The sequence below is a fragment of the Crinia signifera genome, chromosome 4, assembly GCF_055691185.1.
Source record: "Crinia signifera chromosome 4, ASM5569118v1, whole genome shotgun sequence".
Lineage (NCBI taxonomy): Eukaryota > Metazoa > Chordata > Amphibia > Anura > Myobatrachidae > Crinia > Crinia signifera.
The window spans coordinates 5,609,202-5,623,552 of NC_139220.1; the positions used below are offsets into that span (position 1 = coordinate 5,609,202).

The 14,351-nt window shown below is 52.9% G+C and overlaps 1 protein-coding gene across 3 annotated transcripts in view; it reads right to left on the reverse strand.

Moving 5' to 3' along the window:
- LOC146073579 (branched-chain-amino-acid aminotransferase, cytosolic-like) overlaps positions 1-14,351 on the reverse strand; it is a 71,762-nt gene that overhangs the window by 38,825 nt on the left and 18,586 nt on the right. The window contains exon 1 of one of the 3 annotated variants that reach the window (XM_083180819.1): positions 10,462-10,607. The exons of the other annotated variants lie outside the window; for them this stretch is intronic. Coding sequence (XP_083036945.1) covers positions 10,462-10,509 — 48 coding nt within the window. The 5' untranslated portion in view covers positions 10,510-10,607. Of the gene's footprint in view, positions 1-10,461; positions 10,608-14,351 lie in introns of those variants that run through there. 3 annotated transcript variants of the gene reach the window in all.

Consider the following 14,351-nt stretch of genomic DNA (forward strand, 5'->3'; position numbering starts at 1 on the left):
AGATAGTATCCTGATGTCACCCCCTATACACAGCAGTACAGGGCGCCCAGCATAGATATTATCCTGATGTCACCCCCTATACACAGCAGTACAGGGCGCCCAGCATAGATAGTATCCTGATGTCACCCCCTATACACAGCAGTACAGGGCGCCCAGCATAGATAGTATCCTGATGTCACCCCCTATATACAGCAGTACAGGGAGCTCTGCGCCCAGCATAGATAGTATCCTGATGTCACCCCCTATACACAGCAGTACAGGGCGCCCAGCATAGATAGTATCCTGATGTCACCACCTATACACAGCAGTACAGGGCGCCCAGCATAGATAGTATCCTGATGTCACCCCCTATACACAGCAGTACAGGGCGCCCAGCATAGATAGTATCCTGATGTCACCCCCTATACACAGCAGTACAGGGCGCCCAGCATAGATAGTATCCTGATGTCACCCCCTATACACAGCAGTACAGGGCGCCCAGCATAGATAGTATCCTGATGTCACCCCCTATACACAGCAGTACAGGGCGCCCAGCATAGATAGTATCCTGATGTCACCCCCTATACACAGCAGTACAGGGCGCCCAGCATAGATAGTATCCTGATGTCACCCCCTATACACAGCAGTACAGGGCGCCCAGCATAGATAGTATCCTGATGTCACCCCCTATACACAGCAGTACAGGGCGCCCAGCATAGATAGTATCCTGATGTCACCCCCTATACACAGCAGTACAGGGAGCTCTGCGCCCAGCATAGATAGTATCCTGATGTCACCCCCTATACACAGCAGTACAGGGCGCCCAGCATAGATAGTATCCTGATGTCACCCCCTATACACAGCAGTACAGGGCGCCCGGCATAGATAGTATCCTGATGTCACCCCCTATACACAGCAGTACAGGGCGCCCAGCATAGATAGTATCCTGATGTCACCCCCTAAACACAGCAGTACAGGGCGCCCAGCATAGATAGTATCCTGATGTCACCCCCTATACACAGCAGTACAGGGCGCCCAGCATAGATAGTATCCTGATGTCACCCCCTATACACAGCAGTACAGGGCGCCCAGCATAGATAGTATCCTGATGTCACCCCCTATACACAGCAGTACAGGGCGCCCAGCATAGATAGTATCCTGATGTCACCCCCTATACACAGCAGTACAGGGCGCCCAGCATAGATAGTATCCTGATGTCACCCCCTATACACAGCAGTACAGGGCGCCCAGCATAGATAGTATCCTGATGTCACCCCCTATACACAGCAGTACAGGGCGCCCAGCATAGATAGTATCCTGATGTCACCCCCTATACACAGCAGTACAGGGCGCCCAGCATAGATAGATAGTATCCTGATGTCACCCCCTATATACAGCAGTACAGGGCGCCCAGCATAGATAGTATCCTGATGTCACCCCCTATACACAGCAGTACAGGGCGCCCAGCATAGATAGATAGTATCCTGATGTCACCCCCTATACACAGCAGTACAGGGCGCCCAGCATAGATAGTATCCTGATGTCACCCCCTATACACAGCAGTACAGGGCGCCCAGCATAGATAGTATCCTGATGTCACCCCCTATACACAGCAGTACAGGGCGCCCAGCATAGATAGTATCCTGATGTCACCCCCTATACACAGCAGTACAGGGCGCCCAGCATAGATAGTATCCTGATGTCACCCCCTATACACAGCAGTACAGGGCGCCCAGCATAGATAGTATCCTGATGTCACCCCCTATACACAGCAGTACAGGGCGCCCAGCATAGATAGTATCCTGATGTCACCCCCTATACACAGCAGTACAGGGCGCCCAGCATAGATAGTATCCTGATGTCACCCCCTATACACAGCAGTACAGGGCGCCCAGCATAGATAGTATCCTGATGTCACCCATATATACAGCAGTACAGGACGCCCAGCATAGATAGTATCCTGATGTCACCCCCTATACACAGCAGTACAGGGCGCCCAGCATAGATAGTATCCTGATGTCACCCCCTATACACAGCAGTACAGGGCGCCCGGCATAGATAGTATCCTGATGTCACCCCCTATACACAGCAGTACAGGGCGCCCAGCATAGATAGTATCCTGATGTCACCCCCTATACACAGCAGTACAGGGCGCACAGCATAGATAGTATCCTGATGTCACCCCCTATACACAGCAGTACAGGGCGCCCAGCATAGATAGTATCCTGATGTCACCCCCTATACACAGCAGTACAGGGCGCCCGGCATAGATAGTATCCCGATGTCACCCCCTATACACAGCAGTACAGGGCGCCCAGCATAGATAGTATCCTGATGTCACCCCCTATACACAGCAGTACAGGGCGCCCAGCATAGATAGTATCCTGATGTCACCCCCTATACACAGCAGTACAGGGCGCCCAGCATAGATAGTATCCTGAGGTCACCCCCTATACACAGCAGTACAGGGCGCCCAGCATAGATAGTATCCTGATGTCACCCCCTATACACAGCAGTACAGGGCGCCCAGCATAGATAGTATCCTGATGTCACCCCCTATACACAGCAGTACAGGGCGCCCAGCATAGATAGTATCCTGATGTCACCCCCTATACACAGCAGTACAGGGCGCCCAGCATAGATAGTATCCTGATGTCACCCCCTATACACAGCAGTACAGGGCGTCCAGCATATCCTGATGTCACCCCCTATACACAGCAGTACAGGGCGCCCAGCATAGATAGTATCCTGATGTCACCCCCTATACACAGCAGTACAGGGCGCCCAGCATAGATAGTATCCTGATGTCACCCCCTATACACAGCAGTACAGGGCGCCCAGCATAGATAGTATCCTGATGTCACCCCCTATACAAAGCAGTACAGGGCGCCCAGCATAGATAGTATCCTGATGTCACCCCCTATACACAGCAGTACAGGGCGCCCAGCATAGATAGTATCCTGATGTCACCCCCTATACACAGCAGTACAGGGCGCCCAGCATAGATAGTATCCTGATGTCACCCCCTATACACAGCAGTACAGGGCGCCCAGCATAGATAGTATCCCGATGTCACCCCCTATACACAGCAGTACAGGGCGCCCAGCATAGATAGTATCCTGATGTCACCCCCTATACACAGCAGTACAGGGCGCCCAGCATAGATAGTATCCTGATGTCACCCCCTATACACTGCAGTACAGGGCGCCCAGCATAGATAGTATCCTGATGTCACCCCTTATACACAGCAGTACAGGGCGCCCAGCATAGATAGTATCCTGATGTCACCCCCTATACACAGCAGTACAGGGCGCCCAGCATAGATAGTATCCTGATGTCACCCCCTATACACAGCAGTACAGGGCGCCCAGCATAGATAGTATCCTGATGTTACCCCCTATACACAGCAGTACTGGGCGCCCAGCATAGATAGTATCCTGATGTCACCCCCTATACACAGCAGTACAGGGCGCCCAGCATAGATAGTATCCTGATGTCACCCCCTATACACCGCAGTACAGGGCGCCCAGCATAGATAGTATCCTGATGTCACCCCCTATACACAGCAGTACAGGGCGCCCAGCATAGATAGTATCCTGATGTCACCCCCTATACACAGCAGTACAGGGCGCCCAGCATAGATAGTATCCTGATGTCACCCCCTATACACAGCAGTACAGGGCGCCCAGCATAGATAGTATCCTGATGTCACCCCCTATACACAGCAGTACAGGGCGCCCAGCATAGATAGTATCCTGATGTCACCCCCTATACACAGCAGTACAGGGCGCCCAGCATAGATAGTATCCTGATGTCACCCCCTATACACAGCAGTACAGGGCGCCCAGCATAGATAGTATCCTGATGTCACCCCCTATACACAGCAGTACAGGGCGCCCGGCATAGATAGTATCCTGATGTCACCCCCTATACACAGCAGTACAGGGCGCCCGGCATAGATAGTATCCTGATGTCACCCCCTATACACAGCAGTACAGGACGCCCAGCATAGATAGTATCCTGATGTCACCCCCTATACACAGCAGTACAGGGCGCCCAGCATAGATAGTATCCTGATGTCACCCCCTATACACAGCAGTACAGGGCGCCCAGCATAGATAGTATCCTGATGTCACCCCCTAAACACAGCAGTACAGGGCGCCCAGCATAGATAGTATCCTGATGTCACCCCCTATACACAGCAGTACAGGGCGCCCAGCATAGATAGTATCCTGATGTCACCCCCTATACACAGCAGTACAGGGCGCCCAGCATAGATAGTATCCTGATGTCACCCCCTATACACAGCAGTACAGGGCGCCCAGCATAGATAGTATCCCGATGTCACCCCCTATACACAGCAGTACAGGGCGCCCAGCATAGATAGTATCCTGATGTCACCCCCTATACACAGCAGTACAGGGCGCCCGGCATAGATAGTATCCTGATGTCACCCCCTATACACAGCAGTACAGGGCGCCCGGCATAGATAGTATCCTGATGTCACCCCCTATACACAGCAGTACAGCCAGGGCGCCCAGCATAGATAGTATCCTGATGTCACCCCCTATACACAGCAGTACAGGGCGCCCAGCATAGATAGTATCCCGATGTCACCCCCTATACACAGCAGTACAGGGCGCCCGGCATAGATAGTATCCCGATGTCACCCCCTATACACAGCAGTACAGGGCTCCCAGCATAGATAGTATCCCGATGTCACCCCCTATACACAGCAGTACAGGGCGCCCAGCATAGATAGTATCCCGATGTCACCCCCTATACACAGCAGTACAGGGCGCCCAGCATAGATAGTATCCTGATGTCACCCCCTATACACAGCAGTACAGGGCGCCCGGCATAGATAGTATCCTGATGTCACCCCCTATACACAGCAGTACAGGGCGCCCAGCATAGATAGTATCCCGATGTCACCCCCTATACACAGCAGTACAGGGCGCCCAGCATAGATAGTATCCCGATGTCACCTCCTATACACAGCAGTACAGGGCGCCCAGCATAGATAGTATCCTGATGTCACCCCCTATACACAGCAGTACAGGGCGCCCGGCATAGATAGTATCCTGATGTCACCCCCTATACACAGCAGTACAGGGCGCCCGGCATAGATAGTATCCTGATGTCACCCCCTATACACAGCAGTACAGCCAGGGCGCCCAGCATAGATAGTATCCTGATGTCACCCCCTATACACAGCAGTACAGGGCGCCCAGCATAGATAGTATCCTGATGTCACCCCCTATACACAGCAATACAGGGCGCCCAGCATAGATAGTATCCTGATGTCACCCCCTATACACAGCAATACAGGGCGCCCAGCATAGATAGTATCCTGATGTCACCCCCTATACACAGCAGTACAGGGCGCCCAGCATAGATAGTATCCTGATGTCACCCCCTATACACAGCAGTACAGGGCGCCCAGCATAGATAGTATCCTGATGTCACCCCCTATACACAGCAGTACAGGGCGCCCAGCATAGATAGTATCCTGATGTCACCCCCTATACACAGCAGTACAGGGCGCCCAGCATATCCTGATGTCACCCCCTATACACAGCAGTACAGGGCGCCCAGCATAGATAGTATCCTGATGTCACCCCCTATACACAGCAGTACAGGGCGCCCAGCATAGATAGTATCCTGATGTCACCCCCTATACACAGCAGTACAGGGCGCCCAGCATAGATAGTATCCTGATGTCACCCCCTATACACAGCAGTACAGGGCGCCCAGCATAGATAGTATCCTGATGTCACCCCCTATACACAGCAGTACAGGGCGCCCAGCATAGATAGTATCCTGATGTCACCCCCTATACACAGCAGTACAGGGCGCCCGGCATAGATAGTATCCTGATGTCACCCCCTATACACAGCAGTACAGGGCGCCCGGCATAGATAGTATCCTGATGTCACCCCCTATACACAGCAGTACAGGGCGCCCAGCATAGATAGTATCCTGATGTCACCCCCTATACACAGCAGTACAGGGCGCCCAGCATAGATAGTATCCTGATGTCACCCCCTATACACAGCAGTACAGGGCGCCCAGCATAGATAGTATCCTGATGTCACCCCCTATACACAGCAGTACAGGGCGCCCAGCATAGATAGTATCCTGATGTCACCCCCTATACACAGCAGTAAAGGGCGCCCGGCATAGATAGTATCCTGATGTCACCCCCTATACACAGCAGTACAGGGCGCCCGGCATAGATAGTATCCTGATGTCACCCCCTATACACAGCAGTACAGGGCGCCCAGCATAGATAGTATCCTGATGTCACCCCCTATACACAGCAGTACAGGGCGCCCAGCATAGATAGTATCCTGATGTCACCCCCTATACACAGCAGTACAGGACGCCCGGCATAGATAGTATCCTGATGTCACCCCCTATACACAGCAGTACAGGGCGCCCGGCATAGATAGTATCCTGATGTCACCCCCTATACACAGCAGTACAGGGCGCCCAGCATAGATAGTATCCTGATGTCACCCCCTATACACAGCAGTACAGGGCGCCCAGCATAGATAGTATCCTGATGTCACCCCCTATACACAGCAGTACAGGGCGCCCGGCATAGATAGTATCCTGATGTCACCCCCTATACACAGCAGTACAGGGCGCCCGGCATAGATAGTATCCTGATGTCACCCCTTATACACAGCAGTACAGGGCGCCCAGCATAGATAGTATCCTGATGTCACCCCCTATACACAGCAGTACAGGGCGCCCAGCATAGATAGTATCCTGATGTCACCCCCTATACACAGCAGTACAGGACGCCCAGCATAGATAGTATCCTGATGTCACCCCCTATACACAGCAGTACAGGGCGCCCGGCATAGATAGTATCCTGATGTCACCCCCTATACACAGCAGTACAGGGCGCCCAGCATAGATAGTATCCTGATGTCACCCCCTATACACAGCAGTACAGGGCGCCCAGCATAGATAGTATCCTGATGTCACCCCCTATACACAGCAGTACAGGGCGCCCGGCATAGATAGTATCCTGATGTCACCCCCTATACACAGCAGTACAGGGCGCCCGGCATAGATAGTATCCTGATGTCACCCCTTATACACAGCAGTACAGGGCGCCCAGCATAGATAGTATCCCGATGTCACCCCCTATACACAGCAGTACAGGGCGCCCAGCATAGATAGTATCCCGATGTCACCCCCTATACACAGCAGTACAGGGCGCCCAGCATAGATAGTATCCTGATGTCACCCCCTATACACAGCAGTACAGGGCGCCCAGCATAGATAGTATCCTGATGTCACCCCCTATACACAGCAGTACAGGGCGCCCAGCATAGATAGTATCCTGATGTCACCCCCTATACACAGCAGTACAGGGCGCCCAGCATAGATAGTATCCTGATGTCACCCCCTATACACAGCAGTACAGGGCACCCGGCATAGATAGTATCCTGATGTCACCCCCTATATACAGCAGTACAGGGCGCCCGGCATAGATAGTATCCTGATGTCACCCCCTATACACAGCAGTACAGGGCGCCCGGCATAGATAGTATCCTGATGTCACCCCCTATACACAGCAGTACAGGGCGCCCGGCATAGATAGTATCCTGATGTCACCCCCTATACACAGCAGTACAGGGCGCCCGGCATAGATAGTATCCTGATGTCACCCCCTATACACAGCAGTACAGGGCGCCCGGCATAGATAGTATCCTGATGTCACCCCCTATACACAGCAGTACAGGGCGCCCAGCATAGATAGTATCCTGATGTCACCCCCTATACACAGCAGTACAGGGCGCCCAGCATAGATAGTATCCTGATGTCACCCCCTATACACAGCAGTACAGGGCGCCCAGCATAGATAGTATCCTGATGTCACCCCCTATACACAGCAGTACAGGGCGCCCAGCATAGATAGTATCCTGATGTCACCCCCTATACACAGCAGTACAGGGCGCCCAGCATAGATAGTATCCTGATGTCACCCCCTATACACAGCAGTACAGGGCGCCCAGCATAGATAGTATCCTGATGTCACCCCCTATACACAGCAGTACAGGGCGCCCAGCATAGATAGTATCCTGATGTCACCCCCTATACACAGCAGTACAGGGCGCCCAGCATAGATAGTATCCTGATGTCACCCCCTATACACAGCAGTACAGGGCGCCCGGCATAGATAGTATCCTGATGTCACCCCTTATACACAGCAGTACAGGGCGCCCGGCATAGATAGTATCCTGATGTCACCCCCTATACACAGCAGTACAGGGCGCCCAGCATAGATAGTATCCTGATGTCACCCCCTATACACAGCAGTACAGGGCGCCCGGCATAGATAGTATCCTGATGTCACCCCCTATACACAGCAGTACAGGGCGCCCGGCATAGATAGTATCCTGATGTCACCCCCTATACACAGCAGTACAGGGCGCCCGGCATAGATAGTATCCTGATGTCACCCCTTATACACAGCAGTACAGGGCGCCCGGCATAGATAGTATCCTGATGTCACCCCCTATACACAGCAGTACAGGGCGCCCGGCATAGATAGTATCCTGATGTCACCCCCTATACACAGCAGTACAGGGCGCCCGGCATAGATAGTATCCTGATGTCACCCCCTATACACAGCAGTACAGGGCGCCCGGCATAGATAGTATCCTGATGTCACCCCTTATACACAGCAGTACAGGGCGCCCAGCATAGATAGTATCCTGATGTCACCCCCTATACACAGCAGTACAGGGCGCCCAGCATAGATAGTATCCTGATGTCACCCCCTATACACAGCAGTACAGGGCGCCCAGCATAGATAGTATTCTGATGTCACCCCCTATACACAGCAGTACAGGGCGCCCGGCATAGATAGTATCCTGATGTCACCCCCTATACACAGCAGTACAGGGCGCCCGGCATAGATAGTATCCTGATGTCACCCCTTATACACAGCAGTACAGGGCGCCCAGCATAGATAGTATCCTGATGTCACCCCCTATACACAGCAGTATATAGATAGTATCCTGATGTCACCCCCTATACGCAGCAGTACAGGGCGCCCAGCATAGATAGTATCCTGATGTCACCCCCTATACACAGCAGTACAGGGCGCCCGGCATAGATAGTATCCTGATGTCACCCCCTATACACAGCAGTACAGGGCGCCCAGCATAGATAGTATCCTGATGTCACCCCCTATACACAGCAGTACAGGGCGCCCGGCATAGATAGTATCCTGATGTCACCCCCTATACACAGCAGTACAGGGCGCCCGGCATAGATAGTATCCTGATGTCACCCCCTATACACAGCAGTACAGGGCGCCCAGCATAGATAGTATCCTGATGTCACCCCCTATACACAGCAGTACAGGGCGCCCGGCATAGATAGTATCCTGATGTCACCCCTTATACACAGCAGTACAGGGCGCCCAGCATAGATAGTATCCTGATGTCACCCCCTATACACAGCAGTACAGGGCGCCCAGCATAGATAGTATCCTGATGTCACCCCCTATACACAGCAGTACAGGGCGCCCAGCATAGATAGTATTCTGATGTCACCCCCTATACACAGCAGTACAGGGCGCCCGGCATAGATAGTATCCTGATGTCACCCCCTATACACAGCAGTACAGGGCGCCCGGCATAGATAGTATCCTGATGTCACCCCTTATACACAGCAGTACAGGGCGCCCAGCATAGATAGTATCCTGATGTCACCCCCTATACACAGCAGTATATAGATAGTATCCTGATGTCACCCCCTATACGCAGCAGTACAGGGCGCCCAGCATAGATAGTATCCTGATGTCACCCCCTATACACAGCAGTACAGGGCGCCCGGCATAGATAGTATCCTGATGTCACCCCCTATACACAGCAGTACAGGGCGCCCGGCATAGATAGTATGCTGATGTCACCCCTTATACACAGCAGTACAGGGCGCCCAGCATAGATAGTATCCTGATGTCACCCCCTATACACAGCAGTATATAGATAGTATCCTGATGTCACCCCCTATACGCAGCAGTACAGGGCGCCCAGCATAGATAGTATCCTGATGTCACCCCCTATACACAGCAGTACAGGGCGCCCGGCATAGATAGTATCCTGATGTCACCCCCTATACACAGCAGTACAGCGCTTGTTACATTGTACACAATCACAGGCTATTTATAGCGGAGGGGGGGAGCTGGGGGGGACTCCGCCGGCCGCTCTGACGCTGCAGCATCTCTACATGACCATCACACGGAACATGCCGCAGTGACCCGGTCACCCCTCCCCCACCCCCGATACAGTCCCACAGCGATTATATAACCGGAGGCCGGTGCGTGTATGTAGGAGGAGGGGGGGAGCTGCTGGTTTATTATACGGGATCACGTGACACCTGCCCCCGTAATAATAATGTCACCTAGATATATGGGGGCTGGGGGTGGGGGGGTAATCCGGGGACTGGTACCTGGTGTCCGGCCGCCGATCCCCCACTCTCCGCCGGGCTCGCCATCATCAGCCGCTGCCCCCTCCTCCTCCTCCTCTCCGCAGCTCAGATAGGATTGCTGGGCAGCCCCCCAACGCGTCACCGGCACAGTCCTGCCCCCCACCCCAATTACCTGTACATGATGTGACGTCACTGACAAGGTCCTGCCCCCCCCCAATTACCTGTACATGCTGTGACATCACTGACACGGTCCTGCCCCCCCACCCCAATTACCTGTACATGCTGTGACGTCACTTACACGGTCCTGCCCCCCCACCCCAATTATCTGTACATGCTGTGACGTCACTGACAAGGTCCTGCCCCCCACCCCAATTACCTGTACATGCTGTGACGTCACTGACAAAGTCCTGCCGCCCACCCCAATTACCTGTACATGATGTGACGTCACTGACACGGTCCTGCCCCCCATCCCAATTACCTGTACATACTGTGACGTCACTGACACGGTCCTGCCACCCACCCCAATTACCTGTACATGATGTGACGTCACTGACACGGTCCTGCCCCCCATCCCAATTACCTGTACATGATGTGACGTCACTGACACGGTCCTGCCCCCCACCCCAATTACCTGTACATGATGCGACGTCACTGACACAGTCCTGCCCCCCACCCCAATTACCTGTACATGATGTGACGTCACTGACACAGTCCTGCCCCCCACCCCAATTACCTGTACATGATGTGACGTCACTGACACAGTCCTGCCCCCCACCCCAATTACCTGTACATGATGTGACGTCACTGACACGGTCCTGCCCCCCATCCCAATTACCTGTACATGATGTGACGTCACTGACACGGTCCTGCCCCCCACACCAATTACCTGTACATGATGTGACGTCACTGACACAGTCCTGCCCCCCACCCCAATTATCTGTACATGATGTGACGTCACTGACACAGTCCTGCCCCCCAACCCAATTACCTGTACATGCTGTGACGTCACTGACACGGTCCTGCCCCCCACACCAATTACCTGTACATGATGTGGCGTCACTGACACGGTCCTGCCACCCCCCCCACCCCAATTACCTGTACATGCTGTGACGTCACTGACACAGTCCTGCCCCCCCACCCCAATTACCTGTACATGCTGTGACGTCACTGACACGGTCCTGCACCCCCCCCCCCCCACCCCAATTACCTGTACATGCTGTGACGTCACCGACACGGTCCTGCCCGCCCCCACCCCAATTACCTGTACATGCTGTGACGTCACTGACACAGTCCTGCCCCCCCACCCCCCCCCACCCCAATTACCTGTACATGCTGTGACGTCACTGACACGGTCCTGCACCCCCCCCCCCCCCCCCACCCCAATTACCTGTACATGCTGTGACGTCACTGACACGGTCCTGCCCGCCCCCACCCCAATTACCTGTACATGCTGTGACGTCACTGACACGGTCCTGCACCCCCCCCCCCCCCCCCAATCACCTGTGCATGATGTGACGTCACTGACACGGTCCTGCCCCCCCCACCCCAATTACCTGTACATGCTGTGACGTCACTGACACAGTCCTGCCCCCCACCCCAACTACCTGTGCATCATGTGATGCCACCAACACAGTCATCCTGCCCCCCCCCACACACACACACTATGTCATTACACTGTATACTGAGCCTCCGCTATGTCATTACACCGTGCACTGAGACGCTGATATATTGTTACACCGTACACTGCGACCCAGGTATATAGGGCCTTATTCTAGTTCACTCTTTCTGACAAAATCCTTCTTAGATGGACAAAACCATTCAAGGGAAATTGCATCCGAATTCAGCGTCAGAAATATCAGATATATCAGTGTACAGGGTCTTAAGATGATATTTTTGTCAGATGAATCTGAGACTCAGTCGCACATCTGAATCGGAATAAAACAGGCCAAATATGACTAGTGTATGGGGGCCTTAACACTGATAATTAACAAGTGCCCCCTACCCTGCAGCTTACTCCCTACAGCCCTAATTACCGCCCTGCCCATCCACACGCCCAGTTACAGCGCTGCTGCCATTGCACATTTTCTTCCATATGCTGCAAGTAGAATCTGCTTTCTGTAATAGTGCAGCAGCTGCCGGGGCCTATTCTGCAGCTAAGTCATTCTGCCCCAAGATGTATCTGCAACACAGACCTCCACGTCAGACAAGGGTCGCTACACCATCTGTACCCCTGCGGCCAATCCGTTTGGGGAAAGAGGCGTCAGCTCCAATCAGGCCCAAGGTGAATGCGGCTGGTAGGACCCACACCCTGCCTGGACTTGGCAGACACTAGAAGTAGGGTTTGCTCTGCGAGGAACGTGTGTACACAAGCTGATTGCATGAGCTCAGCGCTGCCAATTCTCTATAATAAAGGTAAGATAATACTGTGGGCAACTCAGGTCATCCCCAAGTACGTGCGAAGTGATTGTATTTACCAACGCGCTGTATGCCCCACTTCACTTATCAGCAAACTGCGCTGTTATCGCTGTAACTTGTCTCTGTAACTATTGTTTGTCTGGAATATGATTATAATATAATGAGTTCTGTGTTCTAGGCCAGAGTTCCTGACATGTAATCTGATATAAAATCACTACGCCAAGGACAGGCCGGTTCTGGCAAATCTGGGACTGGCAGGACGCCAGATCCGACAACTGCGTCATAATCACCCGGCCGTATCGGTAAATGTCCGGAGCAGGAGCATGGCTCACGGATGTCGTATTGCGGTCTACTTCGGGATATCCTTACTGTCCAGTAATGCATGTTCCTAGAGGGCGATGTGTCGCTATATAGCGATACTGACACCAGTTATCCCATTGGCCGCAGAGAATGTCAGCTCTCATGAGCAGGGCCCTCTGCCCTTATGTGGGTTTCTTCTTGGATGGCACCAAATGACACAGATGTGGTGACGTGCCCTGTTCTTGGCCTACATTGTATTCAGCTGTACGTTACCGGTTACTGCAATGCTTACTGGTTTATGTGCCCTGTAACTGGGCGCTGCGCATCCCTTGTGGCGCCGTATAAATAAAGGATGAACACATATAATATATGCACTCATGTTCTAAGCTTCCGGCATGTAACCCGCGCCTACCACATGGCACATCCTGCATCGCACACAAACATAACAAAGTGATCATTGTGTCTCAAATGGTCTCACCCAAGGCAACCCTGAAAACCTGAGCAGCTGGAAGCTCTCGGGGAGATACAGATATCCGCTGGGCGGACAGAGCTGGTTCCTTATTCAGGACAGAAAATGATGCGTGAATCCTGTGCCTCTAATGAGACGTTTGTGGTGGAGCAGAGAGGAAACTACAGCCCAATAATATTCACCACAGATGTTGGGAGGGGCTGACCTGACATGTTTTCCAGTACTCCCCGAGCACATAAGAGGCAACTGCTGCCAAATCTTCTGAGTAAATGCAGATTGTTATCATTCCCAGGGCGTAACCTCTGCGAGTACAAAACCGACAAACTTCAGCTCAATGAGGCCTGATAATTAGCATAGTACCTTCTGGTAGTAAATGGCTTCTGTGCGCTGTACACAACCATCCAAAATAATATCAAAACTTGCCCTCCTCTCCATGAGCATCAGATCTGTTATATTTACCGAGTTACCTACTACCGCTGACATATTTATGTGAATGTCCAGCCCACGTCTCAAGGCCATCAGAATATACAAGCAATTAGTGATCATTTATTATTGTTTATTTATATGGCGCCACAGGGGTTCCGCAGCGCCTGACAATACATAGATGAGCAAAAGAACCAAACAGGAAAATAACGATTTACATTACAAGTTCACGGTAAAAGACAGTTGCAGCAGCGGACACTGACACCAATACAACAGGGGCAGAGATATAGTCTAAGCAAATGAG